The sequence below is a fragment of the Bombina bombina genome, chromosome 2 (genome assembly GCF_027579735.1).
Source record: "Bombina bombina isolate aBomBom1 chromosome 2, aBomBom1.pri, whole genome shotgun sequence".
NCBI classification, from domain to species: domain Eukaryota; kingdom Metazoa; phylum Chordata; class Amphibia; order Anura; family Bombinatoridae; genus Bombina; species Bombina bombina.
The window spans coordinates 432,661,291-432,684,280 of NC_069500.1; the positions used below are offsets into that span (position 1 = coordinate 432,661,291).

General features: G+C 41.2%; 1 protein-coding gene across 1 annotated transcript in view; it reads right to left on the reverse strand.

The window, feature by feature from the left end:
- The window catches only part of LIMK2 (LIM domain kinase 2), a 212,189-nt gene that overhangs the window by 145,227 nt on the left and 43,972 nt on the right, over positions 1-22,990 (reverse strand). Inside the window, exons 4-5 of the mRNA XM_053699798.1 lie at positions 19,588-19,697; positions 19,284-19,445 (exon numbers count right to left, since the gene is read on the reverse strand). Coding sequence (XP_053555773.1) covers positions 19,284-19,445; positions 19,588-19,697 — 272 coding nt within the window. The remainder of the gene's footprint in view (positions 1-19,283; positions 19,446-19,587; positions 19,698-22,990) is intronic.

Genomic DNA, 22,990 nt, shown 5'->3' on the forward strand with positions numbered 1-22,990 from the left:
AGTTCATGCATATGTATCAGCGTACTGAGCCACAAGTTGTAGCGACTAAGGCTTGTGAATAAACAGTTCCTGTAATGTATTTGCCTTAAACCAAATAATTCTGGTGGTGTGGAGGTTTAACTATCCTCAGTGAGGTAAACTGTGTGTATAAGATAACCCGCACTCCAGGACCAAGGTCCGCCAGAGGAACAGAAGGAATGCACTTTGATTACGCTATGTGAGCGATGTCACCCAATCCGTCCGGAATGAGGAGTAACTTGGCAACAATGCCGCTGGTGAATACTCACCGATCTGGGCACCACAACAATGCATAAGGCAATAGATGAAGCAATCACATAGGTAATTCAAACAATCCCGCTTGCATTGGCTTCAGTCTGGCGTCACAACAACAGGCAATGTGCGTTTCGGGCTCCGCCCTTTAACTTGGCCTGTCACTCCAAGAGAGCATCCTCCTTTTAAGGCATGACCGATGATAAGAATGACGCCTACTCAACGTCAAGCCTCAGGGTACTAGCAAAGGCATAAGTAAAACATTCAAAGCGGACACACTGTCTGCAGTAATTGTAACCCATGTATATCTCAATAAATTAGGCTGGTCCCATGGCTGCAATAAAGAACATTAAAATGAACCCATATTTGGTAGATTATTAAACAAACAATAGTAGTTATAGAATATAGCGGCAACTATGGAGTGCTTATATGGGGCAAAATTAGCGTAATAGCTCCTTTACTGAAAAACACTCCAAGTTTGCAGCCTAATACTAACAATAAAGCTGCCATCTACAACGGGAGACATAAAACGAATATATAAATCAATAGTAGGGCATACAAATCACAAAGGAGGCAATTTTCCCCCAAAAAATAAAAAATGTAAGAAAACAACTTAAAATAAACTTAATTATCAGGAAATATATATATATATATATATATATATATATATATATATATATATATATATATATATATATATATATATATATATATATGGGCCACAGTCACTAAATAAACGAACCCCAAGTAATTTCCCTATTTAAACCATAGGGAGTCATGGAATCCAATTTTAGGATCCAAAGTGCTTCTTTTTCAAATAGCAACTTCTGTCTATTCCCACCCCTCCTCAAAGGGCCTACACTATCCACAACTTGGAATTTTAATTGACTTTTATTATGTCCCAACAGTGTGAAATGGTGAGCTACAGGGGCCGAGGGGTCCAATTTGCCTATGGCTGTTTTATGTAGTTTAATCCTTTCTTTGATAGCTTTGGTGGTCTCGCCAACATAGGCCAGACCACACAGATATTTGATTACATAGACCACAAATTGCGATTCACATGGCTTTTAATAGAAAGGCGTTTACCGGATCTCGGATGAGTTATGGTATCTCCTGATTGAATCGAGTTACACTGTGCACAGTTGTTGCACGGAAAGGTACCATTAGTTGCCTCACTATTGACTACTCTATTCTGACCAGGGCCCACATCAGCCTTAACAAGATTATCTCTCAGATTACGATTCCTTTTGTACGAAAATAAAGGAAAGTCTTTAAAAGGTATTGGCTAGAATCCTATCCTCAGATAACTCAGACCAGTGTTTTTTGAAAACCTTCTTTAGAGGCTGAATGTGGTATCCATATGGTACCACAAATGGAATCATTGAGGGTTCTATTTTGGATTTTTTTCTTCATTAATTGTTCACAAGGAATAATATCTACTTTTAGTTTATTAGTTTCCAATAAATTGGATGAACCCCTACTTTCAAACCTACAAAAGAAATCGTTATATTGATCATTCAACCGTGTCTCATTGTTGATGATCCTTTTTGCTCTTAAAAGTTGGCTCAAAGGAAGGCTCTTTAATGTTTGTGGAGGATGGAAACTGGTGAATGCCAGAAGATTATTCCTGTCCGTCTGTTTTCTGACTACGTCTGTGGACAAGAACCCATTTCTCAATGATACAGTGATATATAAAACGTTTTGGATACATGGATCATGTTCCATGGTGAATTGGAGATTTGAATCAAATGTATTCAGCTCTTCAAAAAAAGATAGTAAAGAGTTGACATCCCCTGTCCAGATCAAATACATCATCGATGTACCTTTCTCAAAACCTACAGAATTTCTTGAATTTATCATGGGTATACAACATATTTTTTTTAAATTCATATACATATAGAGTCGCGTATTTGGGGGCCATGTTGGCCCTCATGGCCGTGCCTTATGTCTGAAAGTATAAAGAATCTTCAAAGAGGAAATAGTTTCTTGTCAACACCGTATCCAACAGATCCATGATAAACATGCGCTCCCTTGGTCTCCTATGCATTTAAGACCCCCTTTGTGTGGTATAGATGTGTATAAACTTAATGTCTAAAGTTAATAGAATACAGTCAAGACCAACTTGTAAATTCTCAATATTACGTAAAAAATCATAAGTGTCCTCCAAATATGACGGTACATTATCTAGTAAAGGGCGTAATAATTTGTCAAGAAAAATTGAAATTGGTTGGAAGATCGAATTGGTACTGGCCACAATTGGCCTGCCTGGTGGATTATTGAGGCATTTGTGTACCTTAGGTAAACAGTAGATTACCGGTATTACAGGGTCTTTCTGAATCAAAAAATCTGCTTGTTTTTTAGTAATAATACAATTGTCTAAAGCCATATCTATGATGGACTGAATGTATGTCTGAAATTTAGTTGTAGGGTTAAATGTTAATTTCAAATAATTCCCCTCAACACCTAACTGATTGTAAATTTCTGCCATATATTGTATCTTATCCATTATGACCAAAGCCCCGCCATTGTCTGCGGCCTTAACGATCAGGTTACTTTTAAGGCATCAAGAGACTTCCTTTCAGCCATAGTAAGATTGGAGACGCCCAATTTAACTCCCTTCTTTTTCATTTTCTCAAAATCTTTTTTAAAGGGACAGTCTACACCAGAATTTTTATTGTTTTAAAAGATAGATAATCCCTTTATTACCCATTTCCCAGTTTTGCATAACCAACACAGTTATAATAATATACTTTTAACCTCTGTGATTATCTTGTATCTAAGCCTCTGCAAACTGCCCCTTTTTCAGTTCTTTTGACAGACTTGCAGTCTAGCCAATCAGTGCCTGCTCCCAGATAACTTCTCGTGCACGAGCACAGTGTTATCTATATTAAATACGTGAACACCCTCTAGTGGTGAAAAACTGTTAAAATGCAATCTGAAAGAGGTGGGCTTCAAGGTCTAAGAAATTAGCATATGAACCTCCTAGGTTAAGCTTTCAACTAAGAATACCAAGAGAACAAAGCAAAATTGGTGATAAAAGTAAATTGGGAAATTGTTTAAAATTACATGCTCTATCTGAATCATGAAAGTTTATTTTGGCCTAGACTGTCCCTTAACCAAGGTAATGAAAGATTCTACAGTGTTGTTAGTTAATGGAGCATGAGCTGTACTCTTGGACCTTAAATCTCAAACCTGTGTGTGGAAATCATTTGAAGTGTCTACAAAGCCCTCATGTAGTGTAGTTTGGGGGTGGGAGGCAAAAAAGGAAATGTATGCTTACTTGATAAATTTATTTCTTTTACGATATGACGAGTCCACGGATTTCATCCTTACTTATGGGATTACGCCTCCTGTTTAGCAGGAAGTGGCAAAGAGCACCACAGCAGAGCTGTATATATAGCTCCTCCCTTCCCTCCCACTCCAGTCATTCGACTGTTAGGAAGAGAAAGGAAAAGCTAAAGGTGCAGAAGTTTAACAAAAATAATTACCTGTCTTAGAAATGACAGGGTGGGCCGTGTACTCGTCATGTCATATAAAATAAATAAATTTATCAGGTAAGCATAAATTTTCTTTTACAAGATAGGACGAGTCCACGGATTTCATCCTTACTTATGGGATACAATACCAAAGCTATAGGACACGGATGAAAGGGAGGGACAAGACAGGAACCTAAACGGAAGGCACCACTGCTTGAAGAACCTTTCTCCCAAAACCAGCCTCAGATGAAGCAAAAAAGTGTGAAGAGACGACCAAGTTGCAGCCTTGCAAATCTGTTCAACAGAAGCATCGTTTTTAAATGCCCATGAGGAAGCCACAGCCCTAGAGGAATGAGCCGTAATTCTTTCAGGAGGCTGCTGTCCAACCACCTTATCAGAATGGAAAATAAGATAAGCCAAGTCACATTCTAACGCAGAGAGCTCGGAAACTCTACAAGCAGAAGAAATAGCAACCAAAAATAAAACCTTCCAAGATAACAACTTAATATCTATAGAATGCATGGGTTCAAACGGAACCCCTTGAAGAACATTAAGAACTAAATTCAAACTCCAGGGTGGAGCAATTGGTCTAAACACAGGCTTGATTCTAGTCAAAGCCTGACAAAAAGACTGAACGTCTGGAACATCTGCCAAACGCTTGTGTAGTAATATCGACAAAGCAGAAATTTGTCCCTTTAAGGAACTTGCTGATAACCCCTTCTCCAATCCTTCTTGGAGAAAAGATAAAATCCTGGGAATCCTAACTCTACTCCATGAGTAGCCCTTGGATTCACACCAACAAAGATATTTACACCATATCTTATGGTAGATCTTTCTAGTGACAGGCTTACGTGCCTGAATCAAAGTATCAATGACCGAATCAGAGAACCCCCGCTTAGATAAAATCAAGCGTTCAATCTCCAAGCAGTCAGCTGCAGAGAAACTAGATTTGGATGTTGGAAGGGTCCCTGAATGAGAAGGTCCTGTCTCAATGGAAGCTTCCATGGCGGCAGAGAGGACATGTCCACCAGATCGGCATACCAAGTCCTGCGAGGCCACGCAGGCGCGACGAGACTTACCGAAGCCCTCTCCTGTTTGATCCGTGCAATCACCCGGGGAAGGAGAGCAAACGGTGGAAACACATAAGCTAGGTTGAACGACCAAGGCACTGCCAAGGCATCTATCAGTTGGCCTGAGGATCCCTTGACCTGGATACGTATCTTGGGAGCTTGGCATTCTGACGAGACGCCATCAGATACAATTCGGTCTGTCCCATCTGAGAAACAGAGTGGCAAAGACCTCCGGATGGAGTTCCCACTCCCCTGGATGAAACATCTGTCTGCTTAAAAAGTCCGCTTCCCAGTTGTCCACTCCTGGGATGTAGATTGCTGACAGATAACAACAGTGAGCCTCCGCTCACCGAATTATCTTGGATACTTCTGTCATCGCTAAGGAACTCCTTGTTCCTCCCTGATGATTGATGTAAGCCACAGTCGTGATGTTGTCCGACTGAAAGCGGATGAATTTGGCCGAAGCCAACTGAGGCCACGCCTGAAGCGCATTGAATATTGCTCTCAATTCCAGAATATTGATTGGAAGTAGAGACTCCGACTGAGTCCACTCACCCTGAGCCTTCAGGGAATTCCAGACTGCACCCCAACCTATTAGACTGGCGTCCGTTGTCACTATCACCCATGAGGGTCTGCGGAAGCAAGTCCCTTGGGAGAGATGATCCGGCGACAACCACCAAAGAAGAGAGTCTCTTGTCTCCTGATCCAGATCTATCTGAGGAGACAAATCTGCATAATCTCCATTCCACTGCCTGAGCATGCTCAGTTGTAGTGGTCTGAGATGAAAACGAGCAAACGGAATGATGTCCATTGCCGCCACCATCAATCCAATTACCTCCATGCACTGAGCCACTGATGGCCGAGGATTCGACTGAAGAGCTCGGCATGTATTCTGAATCTTTAACTTTCTGACCTCCGTCAAGAAATTTTTCATAGATATGGAATCTATTTGAGTTCCCAAGAAGGGAACCTTTGTCTGTGGAATTAATTAACTCTTTTCTAGATTCACTTTCCACCCGTGAGTCCTCAGAAAGGACAGAACCATGTCTGTATGAGACTTTGTCAGATGGTAAGATGACGCCTGGATCAGAATATCGTCCAGAAAAGGCGCCACTGCAATGCCCCGCGGCCTGAGAACCGCCAGAAGTGACCCTAGAACCTTTGTGAAGATCCTGGGTGCTGTGGCCAACCCGAAGGGAAGAGCCACAAACTGAAAATGTTTGTCCAGGAAGGCAAACCTTAGGAGCTAGTGATGATCCTTGTGGATAGGAAAATAAAGATGTGCATCCTTCAAGTCCACGGTAGTTGATATATTGACCCTCCTGAATCAATGGAAGAATTGTTCGAATAGTCTCCATCATGATGGATGGGACTTTGAGAAACTTGTTTAGACTCTTTAGATCTAAAATAGGTGGAAACATGCCCTCTTTTTTGGGGACCACAAAAAGATTTGAGTAAAACCCCTGTCACTGTTCCAGTCTTGGAACGGGACGAATTACTCCCATAGTAGAGAGATCTTTTACACAACGTAAGAATGCCTCTCTTTTTATCTGGTCTACAGACATTCGTGAAAGAAGAAACCTCCCCCTTGGGAGAGAATTTTTTAATTCCAGTTGATACCCTTGGGACACTATTTCCAGTGTCCAAGGATCCTGAACATCTCTTACCCAAGCCTAGGCAAAGAGAGAAAGTCTGCCCCCTACTAGATCCAGTCTCGGATCGGGGGCCGCCCCTTCATGCTGTCTTGGTAGCAGCAGCAGGCTTCTTGGGTTGTTTACCCTTGTTCCAAGCCTGGTTGGGTCTCCAGATGGACTTGGCCTGAGCAAAATTCCCTTTCTGTTTGGCGGAAGAAGAGGAAGAAGAAGGGACTCCTTTAAAGTTCCGAAAGGAACGAAAATTATTTTGTTTACCCCTCAGTTTAGCAGTTCTATCCTGGAGGTAGGAGATGACCCTTAACTCCCGTAATGTCAGAAATTATTTCTTTCAAGTCAGGCCCGAATAGGGTTTTTCCTTTGAAAGGAATAGCCAAAAGCTTTGACTTAGATGACACATCAGCAGACCAAGATTTTAACCATAACACTCTACGCGCTAAAAATGGCAAATCTGTCATTCTTAGCCGCCAATTTGGCAATCTGAAAGGCGGGATCTGTAATAAAAGAATTAGCCAGCTTAAGAGCCTTAATTCTATCTAAAATATCCTCTAAAGGAGTCTCAGTCTTAAGAGACTCTTCTAAGGCATCAAACCAGAAGGCCGCCACAGTGGTAACGGGTACAATGCAGGCCTTCGGTTGTAAAAGGAAACCCTGATGAATAAACAACTTCTTTAGAAGACCCTCCAATTTCTTATCCATAGGGTCTTTGAAAGCACAACTGTCCTCAATAGGAATAGTTGTACGCTTAGCCAGGGTAGATATAGCTTCCTCCACCTTAGGAACTGTTTGCCAAGAGTCCCGAACAGTGTCAGATATGGGATACCTTTTTTTTTTTTAAATTACGGGAAGGTGAGAACGGGATACCCGGTCTGTCCCATTCCCTCGTAATAATCTCCGAGATTCTCTTAGGAACCGGAAAAACATCAGAGTAAGCAGGTACCTCTAAGTATTTGTCCATTTTACACAATTTCTCTGGTGGTACCACAATAGAGTCACAGTCATCCAGAGTCGCTAAAACCTCCCGAAGTAACAGGCGGAGGTGTTCAAGCTTAAATCTAAAGGACATGACGTCCGAATTCGTCTGAGGTAACATACTTCCTGAATCGGAAAGTTCCCCCTGAGACAGAAGTTCCCTGGCCCCCAAATCAGATCCCTGTGAGGGTACATCGGAAATAGCCAATAAAGCATCAGAGGTCTCAGTATTCAAATTGACTTCTGTCCTGCTGCGTTTGCGCTGTAACACTGGCAACTTAGATAACACCTCTGTAAGGGTAGATTACATAACTGCAGCCATATCCTGCAGAGTAAATTAAGTAGACGCGGTTGAAGAACCCGGCGTCGCTTGGGTGGGCATTAAAGGTTGTGACGTTTGGGGAGAATTTGGCGGCATACCCCGATTCTCCTCAGACTGAGAATCATCCTTAGACACACTTTCCTTAAATAAAATATGCTCTTTACATTGTAAAGCCCTTTCAGTACATGAGGGACAAAAAGTAAGTGGGGGTTCCACAATGGCATCTAAACACATAGAACAAGTAGTTTCCTCAAGTTCAGACATATTAAACAGACTAGCATTAGCAATAATAGTCGTTCTTTATTTGAATAATGAATTTTGAAGTCAAATTACATAGACAAATATTTTTGAACTGAAAAGTGTACTGCTCCTTTAAATAATAAAAGCACAACAATTTTTCTGTTATCTCAAAAACAACGTTTGCAGCAATAAAAACTTTCCTAATGTGCCCAAAATAGCTTAACAATATTGCATCACTTTGCTTAGATATGTTATATATATCATTAAATATATCATATATTTATCATTAAAAAACACTGCACTCCCTCAGGCCAGTGATAATAAACAATAATGACAGCCCTTAAGCAAACCACAGCTCCCAGCGTCTAGCCCACACTAAATATACCATAAAGATATATTAGACATATTTAGCCAACAATATAAAAGGGATTCCAGGCACACCATTTCCTTGCATATAGTATGTATATATATATATATATATATATATATATATATATATATATATATATATATATATATATATATATATATATATATATATATATATATATATATATATATATATATATATATATATATATATATATATATACACACACACACACACACACACCTTACTCAGACCCTGAGGAAAATGAAAATACATTTGCACGTTTTGTGTATGTATTTTAACTAGGAAGTTATTAAATAGTTAATAACTATTTAATAACTATTGTACCTATTTAAAATAAATACAAAGTTGCCTGTAAAATAAAAATAAACCCTAAGCTATAAGTTATATTGTAGCTAGCTTAGGGTTTATTTTATAGGCAAGTATTTAGTTTTAAATAGGAATAATTTATTTAATGATAGGAATATTTATTTAGATGTATTTAAATTATATTTAAGTTAGGGGGTGTTAGGGTTAGGGTTAGACTTAGATTTAGGGGTTAATAACTTTATTATAGTGGCGGCATATTAGGGGTTAATAATTGTTGGTAGGTTGCGACGACATTGGGGGAGGCAAAATAGGGGTTAATAAATATAATGTAGGTGTTGGCGATGTTGGGGGCGACAGATTAGGGGTTTATAAGTATAATGTAGGTGGCGGCGGTTTCCAGAGCGGCAGATTAGGGGTTAATAATATAATGCAAGTGGCGACGATGTCGGGACGGCAGATTAGGGGTTTATAAGTGTAAGATTAGGGGTATTTAGACTCGGGGTTCATGATGGTGTTAGGTGTAGACATAAAATGTGTTTCCCCATAGGAATCAATGGGGCTACGTTAAGAGCTGAACGCTGCTTTTTTGCAGGTGTTAGTTTTTTGTTTGTTTTTTTCAATCGGCTCTGCCCCATTGATTCCTAGGGGGAAATCGTGCACGAGCACGTTTTACCAGTTTACTGCTACCGTAAGCAGCGCTGGTATTGAGGTGAGATGTGGAGCTAAATTCTGCTCTACGCTCACTTTTTTGCGGCTAACGCCGGGTTTCTTAAGACCCGTAATACCAGTAGGTGAGCGGTAAGGAAAAACTGTGCGTTACGCAACGCACCCCTTACCGACAAAAACTCGTAATCTAGCCGTTAGCTTGCAGAAACAAACTTATGCAAATTAGTAAAATATCAAAATCTGTAGCGCCCTTTAAAGGCCACCAGACTATTAAAAGATACCCCCGGACCGTGTCCTCTGGTAATCTCCCCGGAAACACAGGCTAAACATATATAAATTACATTATAATACACCACTCTCCTCTTACTACGTCCATCTTTGTTGAGAGTTGCAAGAGAATGACTGGATATGGCAGTTAGGGTAGGAGCTATATAGCAGCTCTGCTGTGGGTGATCCTCTTGCAACTTCCTGTTGGGAAGGAGAATATCCCACAAGTAATGGATGATCCGTGGACTGGATACACTTAACAAGAGAAAAGCGCATCACATATTCGGCAATAACTCCATTCTGACGGAAAACCAGAAGGAAGGCGTGTCCCAGTTCAGACGGGAAAAAAATGGCAAATAACAAATAAGGGAAAGTCAATTAAAGTGGAGAGTAACCATGATAACGTATACCTATCAGCTGAGAGCAGTGTGTTGATCAGCTAGCTCCCAACACGCAATGCAAGTGTTTGTTAGAATAACAAGTATTGATAGTGGAAAGTGACCAGGTCCTATGAGTTTTCCCTACCTCAAGTTAGGACCGGTGAGAATCATATACCACCGCTAAATGCACACGTATGAGGTTATAGGTGCAAACACCCTAGATAACTAATACATATATATAAAGATGCCAACAGTCCACACTCCATACCTGTGTACTACTGGAACCTGAGCGACAGTCCGTTTCGGCAATATATCCGGTTTCTTTGCTGTGTATGGATTGTCTCATTCAGTTGGTATCCAGCTCCTGTGTGAGCTCCGGTGGCTGCAGTGGGTGACTCCTCCTTTCGTTAACGTCCCAGGTGTTGGGCATGTAGATGCGGTCAGGACAATGGTGCAATACTTAGCTGCTGTGCTACACTAAAGGCCAGGCAAGTGCAAACAAAATTGAAAAAAAGGAGCACGAGCAGCAGATCTATGCACAAAGAATTTATTTACAGACAGTAAACATAGCGCATTGGCGCTCAGAGTGAAGAAAAACAAACACGTTTGTCAAACAATATACAAAACTGTGTTTTAGTCAGGTAATGAGTAAGGCTGTAAGCTGAAACGCGTATACCTGTTTTCCTACTAGCTAGTCTCCTTAATTTGTCAGTATTTACCCCGGGGGTTTTTTCTCCCCTCTCACCGTTTTGTATATTGTTTGACAAACGTGTTTGTTTTTCTTCACTCTGAGCGCCAATGCGCTATGTTTACTGTCTGTAAATAAATTCTTTGTGCATAGATCTGCTGCTCGTGCTCCTTTTTTTCAATTTTGTTTGCACTTGCCTGGCCTTTAGTGTAGCACAGCAGCTAAGTATTGCACCATTGTCCTGACCGCATCTACATGCCCAACACCTGGGACGTTAACGAAAGGAGGAGTCACCCACTGCAGCCACCGGAGCTCACACAGGAGCTGGATACCAACTGAATGAGACAATCCATACACAGCAAAGAAACCGGATATATTGCCGAAACGGACTGTCGCTCAGGTTCCAGTAGTACACAGGTATGGAGTGTGGACTGTTGGCATCTTTATATATATGTATTAGTTATCTAGGGTGTTTGCACCTATAACCTCATACGTGTGCATTTAGCGGTGGTATATGATTCTCACCGGTCCTAACTTGAGGTAGGGAAAACTCATAGGACCTGGTCACTTTCCACTATCAATACTTGTTATTCTAACAAACACTTGCATTGCGTGTTGGGAGCTAGCTGATCAACACACTGCTCTCAGCTGATAGGTATACGTTATCATGGTTACTCTCCACTTTAATTGACTTTCCCTTATTTGTTATTTTCTATTTCGTGTATACGTGGGGTCAAGGCCAGACTCCTGGGAGAGTAACTGAAATTCTGGGTGGTAATTGTAATTGAAATTGCAGACACTGGTGTCATTGGCACACTGTAATCATTACTATTTACACACTACACATTTTATTGTGTGAGCGGCTTTTTTGCGGTCAGGCATGAGTGAAGGGGGTAATACTGAAGTAGCTTCATTGTTTTCACTGAGGAATGCACAGGAAAGGAACACTGCACCTGTGGATTATAATAAGGTGTTTTCTACTGATAAATCTCACTACAGCTTGGTTGCCCTATTTGAGGAATTGGAATTTCTACTTCTAAAAGAAAATAAGCTCATTTGGGATATAAAAACTTTAACCAAATATCAGGAATTGGGCATTATACCCAGGGGATTGAGGCTAAACAAATTTCCAACTTTCGTCACAGATGATAAAGTATTTGTTGACCTGTGGAATGGCCACCTGAGTACCTGCTCACAGAAACTTATGCAGCTGATCTGCGAATATAAACAGAAATCCCTGGAGGAGCTAACATCCAAAATCAAAGAGGTTCAGAGGGAACTGAACAATAGGAGCAAGGAACCAAGCTATTTAAAGTTTGACAGCACACTTCAGCAAGTAATAGCAGAGGCTAAAACATTGCTACTGGAGATAAAACACAGTAAATACCTTAGAGATCAGCTAGACCACGACTTGAATCGTGTCTATGTATGGAACAAAAAAGACAGACAATCTCTAAGGAAGGAACAGAATAGAAATACATTTTACCCTAACAAGCCAAGAGGGAATAACAGACGCAGGCAAAGCAGAAGGAGAGTAAACTTCTTTGGAAGTGAAGGTGAATCGTGTGACGAGGGGTCTGGATCGGGTGGGGAGGAATTACCACCAAAGATACCAGCTACCAGACCTAAAGATAATTCAATACCCCAACCACCCTCCATACTCAAAACACAGGCTCCACAGCCTCGCTCACACTACAGGGAGGAAACAGGATGTGCAGAGATGAGCACTACAGAAGCCATGGAAGTGGAGAGAATACAATTGGAACAGGTTTTTCAGGTCCCCCAAAAAACACCAGACGGGGGGGGAGGCGCAAGCAAGGAAAACCATCAATACAAGAACCAAAGGAGATATCCACAGAGGAGAGGGCGAGGCCGAGGCAACTACAGAATGTACTGAATCTTTCAGATGTGGTGTTGACCAAACACGAACTGGAGGTACTGAGTTTGGGACTGTCCTTCACACCTACCGCAGACTTTAATCTGTTCAGGACATTACTTGATGTCAATAAATTAATTCGGAAACTGACACTGAGAAAGTTCTACCATTCCCAGGAGGGCGGGAGTGATGAGAGCCATGTATCCATTCCCAGGAACAGGTCAGAAGGCTCGGTAGGCCTAGACCCCGAAAATCAATTAAGTTTCCAGGAACTCTGTGACATTAGGTCCCTAGAGATATTAGGGGATGAGGCTAGTGGGGTCGGGAATATACAGGTTCCGTCCTTTAAGTGTAAGTCCTCGTTCTATCCTATCCAGAACAGGGGCCAATTCCTGGAGAAGTTCCAGCAGAGGGTAGAGTCAGACCTTACAACATTGTATTATAAGTCAGAGAGAGGCAAACATAATAATATATCAGCATTACAGAGGAAGGCACTAGACAGCATAGCCAGCAATAACAACATAGTGGTAAGGGCTGCTGATAAGGGTGGCACCATAGTGGTGCTTAATGCCAGTACTTTCAGGGAGGAGGCTTACAGGCAACTAGGAAATGTCGATGATTACAGTGCTCTGCCGGGTGATCCGACGGGGAGGTTCCAGCGGCGGTTGGCCTCCCTTGTGGATGATGGTGTGGAGCTAGGCTTTATTGATGCCAAGACACGAGACTATCTCTTAGTGTCTAATCCCACCATTCCTACGTTTAACCACCTACCCAAGGTCCACAAGTCCACTGAAAACGTACAGGGGAGGCCAATCGTGAGTGGCATTGGATCCCTGCTGGAGCACCTGTCAGAGTGGCTGGATCATGTGTTGCAGCCATTGGTGAGTGCTCTATGGAGCTTTCTCTCAGACACAAAACATGTACTTAATCTTCTATCTAAAATAGTTTGGAGCAAACATTATGTCTGGTTAACAGCCGATGTGAAATCGCTCTACACCTCTATTCCACACGAAAAGGGGTTGCAGGCCATTCGTTTCTTTCTAGAGAAACAATATGGACCGGAATCAAACTTTGTGAATTTTGTGATAGAAGTTACCAACTTCCTTCTCAACCATAACTACTTTGAATTTGAGGGGGATTTCTTTCTCCAGAGGCGTGGGACTGCTATGGGGGCGAAATTTGCCCCCTCCTACGCCAACCTGTTTATGGGTTGGTGGGAGCTGTCCCACGTCTATGGAGATGGGAATCCTCACAAAGACAGGGTGGTTTGGTATGGTCGCTATATCGACGACCTCCTCTTTATATGGGGAGGTAGTGAAGCTGAACTACAGATATTCATAAAAAGTCTTGAAGATGACTCTATGGGGCTTCACTTTACAAATGAAACACAATGTGACACCATTAATTTTTTAGATGTGACTCTTAGAGGTAGACATGGTCACTTCATCAGCTCAGAGACCTACCGTAAACCCATTACGGGCAACTCACTGCTACATGCAGCTAGTTGCCACCCGCCAGGAGTGTTTAAAGGAGTAGCGAAGGGTCAGTTCATTAGGCTGAAAAGGAACTGCAGCGATGCAGGGGTTTACGAGAGACAGGCCAATGATCTGACCTCACGCTTGAAAGAGAGGGGCTATAGGAGTTCTGTCATCACCAAAGCTAGGAATATTGTAAGAGGAATACCTAGGGAAAGACTCCTCAGACCAAAATCCTACATTCAGGAAAGGAAAGACAACAGAATAGTCTTTTTAACAGAGTATTCAAGACAATATAGAGAAATCTGCCAAATAGTGAAGCATAATTTTAATATGCTATCTGCAGATGACAAACTCCAACAGGTAGTTACAGAGGGCCTAAGATACTCCTACAAGAAAAACAGAACAATAGGCAACATTGTGGCACCCACAAGAATTAAAAAGACAGGACAACCCATCTCTTCATGGTTGAGCTGTAAAGGTACATTCCACTGCCACCATCGCACATGTGTGGCTTGTGAGAAGCTGGCCCCTGGTGACCGGTTTATCTCACTAATGACAGGTCAGAATTTCATGATAGATTCTTGCCTTAACTGTAGGTCTACATATGTGGTTTATTTGATCTCTTGTAGGGAGTGCTCCCTCCAATATGTAGGCCTCACGACAAGAGAAGCTAGAACCCGTATTAAGGAGCACCTCAGTGACATTAGGGCGGGGGTACTCACCACAGCATTGATTCAACATTTTGCGGGGATACACCAGAAAGACACTAGTTCCTTCTCCTGGACCATTATTGAGAGGGTGGCTCCCTGTAAGGGGGGAGTCGACAGGGTCCACAGACTGGGGGAGAGGGAGGCCTTCTGGATTTTCAAACTCAAGACAAGAGTTCCAGGGGGCCTAAACTCGGAATATGACCTCATCAATTTCTGGTAGAGCCGACCCTCTCCCCCACCCGGTTCGCCCTGTACACATTAACTATATATAGTCTTTCCACGCCACTTTAGGAGCGTAGTGGCCTACTATCTCAGGACTCCCTAGTCTAACCTATCAGGTCCTTGGGACTCAGGTGTGCACTATGGACTTATTTCTCTAGTGTAATTGGGGCTCCTTCTAATAGTGAAGCTATCTATGGTCCGATGTGGCATGAAATACATATGTTAATGATCCTATGTATTAGTAGACCCCGCATCAACTTTACTTCTGCTAAGGGTTAACTGCAGTATTATTATTATTATTACTATTGCTGCTATTGATATATCTCAAGGTCCAGTAAGTGTACACATTGCGCACTGATTATATCTCAGCAATAATAATCTTTATATTTTGTTAGTCTTTGGATATAAACGATTGTTATCCTGTGCTTATACCATTTGTGTTTTCATTTCAGCCATTATAAATCTGCGTCCCAGCACTGTAGGTGTGTCCAGCTGGGTCCGGAGCTATCTGTTCTGCCCTCGGCTGTACTGAACACATTTCTTCTACTTTGATCACTGTAATTGTTTTGTAATTATTTGTAATTATAGGATTAAATTGTATATCATGCACGGGTACTGCTTATTATCTTTTATCGTTTATTACCGTTTATTAATTATGCAGTACTTACTACTATCATTCCCATCTTGTTTCAACTGTATTCTTATCCTGCTCCAAGTGTATTCACAGTATGCTGTATTTAGTGTGCAACCCTGTGCGTCCCCAGGTGTCTTTGGCTACGTAACTAAACACCCATTGGAGGATTATTTGGGGGGAGTGTTCCCATCCACCAATGGGATGACTAGCTACTGTTTTTAAGTTCACCTCACTGTGTTTTAGTCAGGTAATGAGTAAGGCTGTAAGCTGAAACGCGTATACCTGTTTTCCTACTAGCTAGTCTCCTTAATTTGTCAGTATTTACCCCGGGGGTTTTTTCTCCCCTCTCACCGTTTTGTATATTGTTTGACAAACGTGTTTGTTTTTCTTCACTCTGAGCGCCAATGCGCTATGTTTACTGTCTGTAAATAAATTCTTTGTGCATAGATCTGCTGCTCGTGCTCCTTTTTTTCAATTTTGGGAAAAAAATGGCGCCTATCCACAATACAGGGGGAAGAAGAGGAGGGTGGAACAAACATACCCCAACTAAATGGCGCGCAACTAATTCAGCTGCGCGTCTCTCACTGCCTAAAGGAAATCTCAGCAACACCCGCTGATCATAAGAAACCTAAGTGTTTCTGAACCTCTAGGACAGTAAAATTACAAAGTGCCGCAACACATAATAAAAGCGAGATCATTACTTGCTCCAGCTTCCCCCCTTACATATGATGTTTAAGCTAAGAGCTGGATGCCATAAAAGGAATAATTCTTAATAATCCTATGCCCACTGAAAATTCAAACACAAGGATTAATAGGAACAATAAACCTCAGTTTCTTGCCACATAAACCCCAAATAAAGACAAAAAAAAATGTTGATATAAACATCATTCTGAGCAATTAACCTCCTTAAGTCACTATAAGTGCCTGTGTCCTGCCTATAATATCCTATCGAGAGAAAGAGAAAGAGAGATCTCTCTACATACATACATATATATATATAGATAGATATATCTCTCTCTCTACAGATATATATATATATATATATATATATATATATGTCCCAGACAATATGCAGTATAAACTCACATCAGAAGTGCATGTCCCCCAAACATAGAAGACCAGCACTTACCTGCATCTAGCCGTCCGGCATGAGGACAGCTCACCTGGCTTGAGAGGATGCCACTCCTCACAGAGACCTTTAAAACAAAGAAAGACAGAGTAAACTTACTCAGGCTTTCCATACCAGGGCAGCAACATGTCAGGAAAATGAAGTAAAGCACACCTTACAAGGGAAATCTTGCATACTGTCTCTAGATATTGGCTAGAGGTGCGAGATAAGAGAGATTCCAGGAACGAACAGCAACTCAATAGCAATAGGGAGTAGCTTCTTTCTGCCCAATTGTGCTTTTCATGTGGCCTCCTTGCACACATGCTTTAGAGGGATGCAACTGCACCTCACTGACAAAGCCCATAGAGGCCGAAACATATGTCTGGGGTTTGTTGTTATCTCTTGTTTCTCTTTGTGAAAGGCATAGTGTGCAGAAAGAGATTTTTTTTTAACTGAGAGTAAGGAGGGACTAAGCAAGAAAGTTTTTCCAGCTTCAGCTCTAAGCCCAGTTGTGTGCATCTCTCCGTTTTTCTGTGTATATGCAAATGCCCTTAGGTCTCCCTAAGAGTAAAAGGGGCAACCAGACATGGCCTCCTTGCACACATGCCTTAGAGGGATGCAACTGCACTTCACTGACGAGGCCCATAGAGGACGAAACATAGGTCTGGGGTTTGTTATCTCTTGTTCAAAGGAGATTTGCCTGGTATTTCGGCGCTGCACTGTCATTTGGCAGGGTCAGACTGATATTCTACAGGAAATGTTGCCTTTGTTAAAAGGCATAGTGTGCAGAAAGAGCTAGCCCCTCCTTACTCCCAAGGTACAAAGCAAGGAAGTTTTTCCAGCTTAAGTTCTAAGCCCAGTTGCGTGCGTCTCTTTGTTTTTCTTTGTTTTTCTGTGTATAAGAGATATTCCACCCTATCGGAGGCCTTCCTGCTCTCCTTAGATGCCTTTGAAGGCCTTTGACAGGATGGAATGATTACATATGTTTAGATTTTGAAAAGCTGGAAGGTAGATTCGGCTGTTTGCTCCGTTGCCTATGTTACAGCTAATCATTTTATTTCTTTAACTATTCCATTTTCTAGAGGCACCAGACAAGGATGTCCTTTGTCTTCTAAATAAGCAAGCATAACCCAGGTTCTGAACCAAAAATGGTTCGGCTCCTAAGCTTTACATTCCTGCTTTTAAAATAAAGATAGCAATAGAAGAAAAAAAAAAATTGATAATAGGAGTAAATTAGAAAGTTGCTTAAAAATTAAATTTTACCTGAATCATTAAAGAAAAAAATTTGGTTTAGTATCCCTTTAAAGGGACAGTCTACACCAGAATGTGTATTGTTTTAAAAGATATATAAATCCCTTTATTACCCATTCCCCAGTTTTGCATAACCAAAAGTTATATTAATATACTCTTAAATAACTCCACGGGTGTGAGCACAATGTTATCTACATGGCCCACATGAACTAGCAGTCTCCTGTTGTGAAAAGCAAACAAACATGTGATAAGAGGCTGTCTGTAGTGGCTTAGAAACAGGAAATATTTAGAGCTTTAAATGTTATAAAGTATATTAATATAACAATGTTGGTTGTGCAAAACTGGGTAGTAAAGGTGTTGTCTATTTTTTTAAACAATAACAATATAGGGGGTTGACTGTCCCTTTAAGTTGAAAACATTGCATCCAGATATTAGCTTTAGGAAGTCATGTTTTAAAATTTCAGTTTTTGCAAATGATCTGATTCTATATGTGCACAACCAAAACATAATTTAGATTAAGATTTTAGATCTTATTACCAACTTTGCTGTTGTCTCCACGTATAAAGTAAATATCACCAAATCAGAGATTCTCTGGTTGAACAAATATGAGGAACGTTATAAATGTTATTTTGCTGAGGTTGAGTTATCTGGGTGTTAACATCTCATCCAATCCTGGTAAGTGGTACAATCTTAATATTTTGATCCTTATACATAAGCTAATTGATGAAATGAACAGTTGGTCAAGCTGGTGGTGGTTATCATTAATGGGTAGACACCACTGAAAACTACAGGTAGTTTGAAATTGCCTTTAAGGGACAGTAAAGATCTTGGGAATTTAATACAACATGTTTGTTACACATAGTAAAACAACTTTGCAATATACTTGCATGAAAAGGGGGCAAAATACATAATGCTAAAAATTGTTTTCCTAATTGGCTTTAACCAATAACAACTGCAAAACAGTGCACTTTATCGTAACAAAATGGCTAGCCATGTTATCTGTAGAAGCAACAAAGAAAGCAAGTGGGGGCAAGAGTTTAATTATTAAAAACAATTACAGCAAACAAGATGTTACTTTGTTTAAAAAATAGGTTTAGACTTGGCTGATATGTTATTCTATAGAATATCAATAATAATAATGTTTTGTAATTACAAGGTGTTTATTGAGAAACTGATAACCCAGAATTAAAAGTGGTTAAGACTCACTACATGACCTAAATAGGCTGACTGCATTTACTGCATGACCCAAGGTTGGAATAGTTTAGATGCGCTAGTTTATTAGAAAGAGAAATAGTACTCACTGTGTAACCTGCATATCCCCCACTGAGACAGAGAATCCCCTGTTTCCACCTTGAGCAGGAAAGCGCACAAGACTGAGTGTGTGTGCTCCAGGCTCTTGTGTTGAATCACTGCACAGGCTCTCAAACTGTGGTCTTAAGAGAAGCAGCTTGTGACATGGCCCACTGCAATAAGAAGTACGATCATGTCATTGTCTTTATAAAAATTCACTATGTAGAAATCTAACAGTGAGCACAGATGCACATGTCAGTTTAATCCAGATGTAATCATGTGCATTATTTAGGATTGCTTCTGTGCAGGCCTTACCAGTAGAGTGCTGTTCTCTGCACCAGACTGAATGAATCTCCCTCCTCAATCAACGACTTGCAGCCTGAGCATGAGAAACACTCAGGGTGGAACTTATACTGGGAGACAACCTGAAGGGCAGAAAAATAACATTTCATGACAGAGGAAGCAGAAAACTTAAAATGAAATTGTGTTTAGTTATTGGCATGGCTTGAACTGTATGCATAATGGCAACTAATTAGTGGGATGAAACATTCAGAACTGGAATAAAAAGGGACCATTCGTGGCTCTGCAATGTTATATAAGAGTGAATGTTCTACTATAAGGTTGTAATGAAGGTTATAAGGTTAAATATCAGCATCTACTGAGAGGAAACAGTAAAAGAACAGCAATGTGGGATGAGGAGGCGGCTTAGCACTTGGTGTGCAATAAGAGAACCATTTCTACACAGCTCAAATCCATGTGCATAGAAAAGAGAATAGGGGTTCAGTGCTTGGTGTTTTCTAAAGAGGTAGCAAAATCTATATACAAAGTAAAAAAGGTTAACCCCTTCACTCTGTTAGGACGTTCAATGCTGTCCTAACAGCACTGCGCTACCTTGTATGTCGTCCTGCAGCCTCCCCCTTTGACGCAAGCAAGAATCGGACTGGGGGCGTGCCTAGCGGTGTAGCCGGTCCTCCATGATCCGACCCCAGGCTTGAAATCACGTGATTGCATCAACGATCACGTGATTTCAATTTTAAAGCAAGCGTTTATATCAGAATGAAGGGGTTAAAAGGAAAGTAAACACTTTATAATTACAATATTTTTCTGCCATCTTGCAAAAAATAGCCTTTATTTTAGCAATTGATATAGTTGCTTTTGCCTGTTGAAACAGCCACCTGTACTGAAATTAAACACAGCTGTATTTTCTGTGGAAATGCTATGTAAACAGGAGACAATGGCCCTAAGTAACCTCACAGTGGGGGTGGGAGAGATTTTTGGCATTTGAAATAGCTGGTTTTGCTGATTAATCCCCAGTCATAACTAGCATTTCAATAGCTAACTTTTAAAGCTTGTGCATAAAGAGATATAACATGAGCAGGTCTGTTCTTTCTGCAGGTTCAGCCCATTTAAATAGGCATGTCTGAAAACCATAGGTGATGGGTTTAATCAATGAAAACAGCACATTAAAAAGGGACACTCAAGTCAAAATTAAACTTTTATGACTTAATGAAAGTAAATTTTGAAATTTGTGCACAGTCTTTTTATATATACATTTTATGAGTCACCTGATCCTACTGAGCATGTGCAAGAATTTACAAAATATATATGTATATGCATTTGTGATTGGCTGATGGCTGTCACAAGATACAGGAGGAGTGGAAAGACATAACTTTGAAATTTGTCAGAAAAAAAACCCATAATTTATGCTTACCTGATAAATTTATTTCTCTTGGGGTGTATCCAGTCCACGGATCATCCATTACTTGTGGGATATTCTCCTTCCCAACAGGAAGCTGCAAGAGGATCACCTACAGCAGAGCTGTCTATATAGCTCCTCCCCTAACTGCCACTACCAGTCATTCGACCGAAGACAAGCAAGAGAAAGGAGAAACTATAGGGTGCAGTGGTGACTGTAGTTTAAAAATAAAAAACACCTGCCTTAAAATGACAGGGCGGGCCGTGGACTGGATACACCACAAGAGAAATAAATTTATCAGGTAAGCATAAATTATGTTTTCTCTTGTAAGGTATATCCAGTCCACAGATCATCCATTACTTGTGGGATACCAATACCAAAGCTATAGGACACGGATGAAAGGAGGGACAAGGCAGGCGCTTAAACGGAAGGCACCACTGCCTGCAAGACCTTTCTCCCAAAAATAACCTCCGAAGAAGAAAAAGTATCAAATTTATAGAACTTTGAAAAAGTATGAAGTGAAGACCAAGTCGCCGCCTTACAAATCTGTTCAACAGAAGCCTCATTTTTAAAAGCCCATATGGAAGCTTCCGCTCTAGTAGAATGAGCTGTAATCCTTTCAGGAGGCTGCTGGCCAGCAGTCTCATAAACTAAGCGTATTATACTCCTTAGCCAAAAAGAAAGAGAGGTTGCCGAAGCCTTTTGGCCTCTCCTCTGTCCAGAGTAGACAAGAAACAATGCAGATGTTTTTTCGAAAATCTTTAGTAGCTTGTAAATAAAACTTTAAAGTACGAACCACGTCAAGATTGTGTAAAAGACGTTCCTTCTTTGAAGAAGAATTAGGACACAGTGACGGTACAACAATCTCCTGATTGATATTTTTATTAGATACCACCTTAGGTAAAAAAACAGGTTTGGTACCCTTGAAGAACCTTAAGAACTAAATTTAAACTCCAAGGCGGAGCAACAGGTTTAAACACAGGCTTGATTCTGACTAAAGCCTGACAAAACGCCTGCACGTCTGGAACCTCAGCCAGACGTTTGTGCAAAAAAATAGACAGAGCAGAAATCTGTCCTTTTAAGGAACTAGCTGACAAACCCTTCTCCAATCCTTCTTGGAGAAAAGATAATATCCTAGGAATCCTGACCTTACTCCATGAGAAACCCTTGGATTCACACCAATGAAGATATTTACACCATATCTTATGATAGATTTTCCTGGTGACAGGCTTTCGCGCCTGTATTAAGGTATCAATGACCGACTCGGAGAAACCACGCTTTGATAAAATCAAGCGTTCAATCTCCAAGCAGTCAGCCGCAGAGAAATTAGATTTGGATGGTTGAAAGGACCCTGAAGTAGAAGGTCCTGCCTCAGAGGCAGAGTCCATGGTGGAAAGGATGACATGTCCACCAGATCTGCATACCAAGTCCTGCGTGGCCACGCAGGTGCTATCAAAATTACCGATGCTCTCTCCTGTTTGATCTTGGCAATCAGACGAGGGAGCAGAGGAAACGGTGGAAAGGTTGAAGGACCAAGGCGCTGCTAGAGCATCTATCAGCGCTGCCTTGGGATCCCTGGACCTGGATCCGTAACAAGGAAGCTTGGCTTTCTGGCGAGACGCCATGAGATCCAGTTCTGGTTTGCCCCAACGTTGAATCAACTGTGCAAACACCTCCGGATGGAGCTCCCACTCCCCCGGATGAAAAGTCTGACGACTTAGAAAATCTGCCTCCCAGTTCTCTACTCCTGGGATATGGATAGCTGATAGATGGCAAGAGTGAATCTCTGCCCATTGAATTATCTTTGAAACCTCCAACATCGCTAGGGAACTCCTTGTTCCCCCTTGATGGTTGATGTAAGCTACAGTCGTGATGTTGTCCGACTGAAATCTGATGAACCTCACTGCCGCTAGCTGAGGCCAAGCCTGAAGAGCATTGAATATCGCTCTTAGTTCCAGAATGTTTATTGGAAGGAGTGCCTCCATCTGAGTCCACAACCCCTGAGCCTTCAGAGAGTTCCAG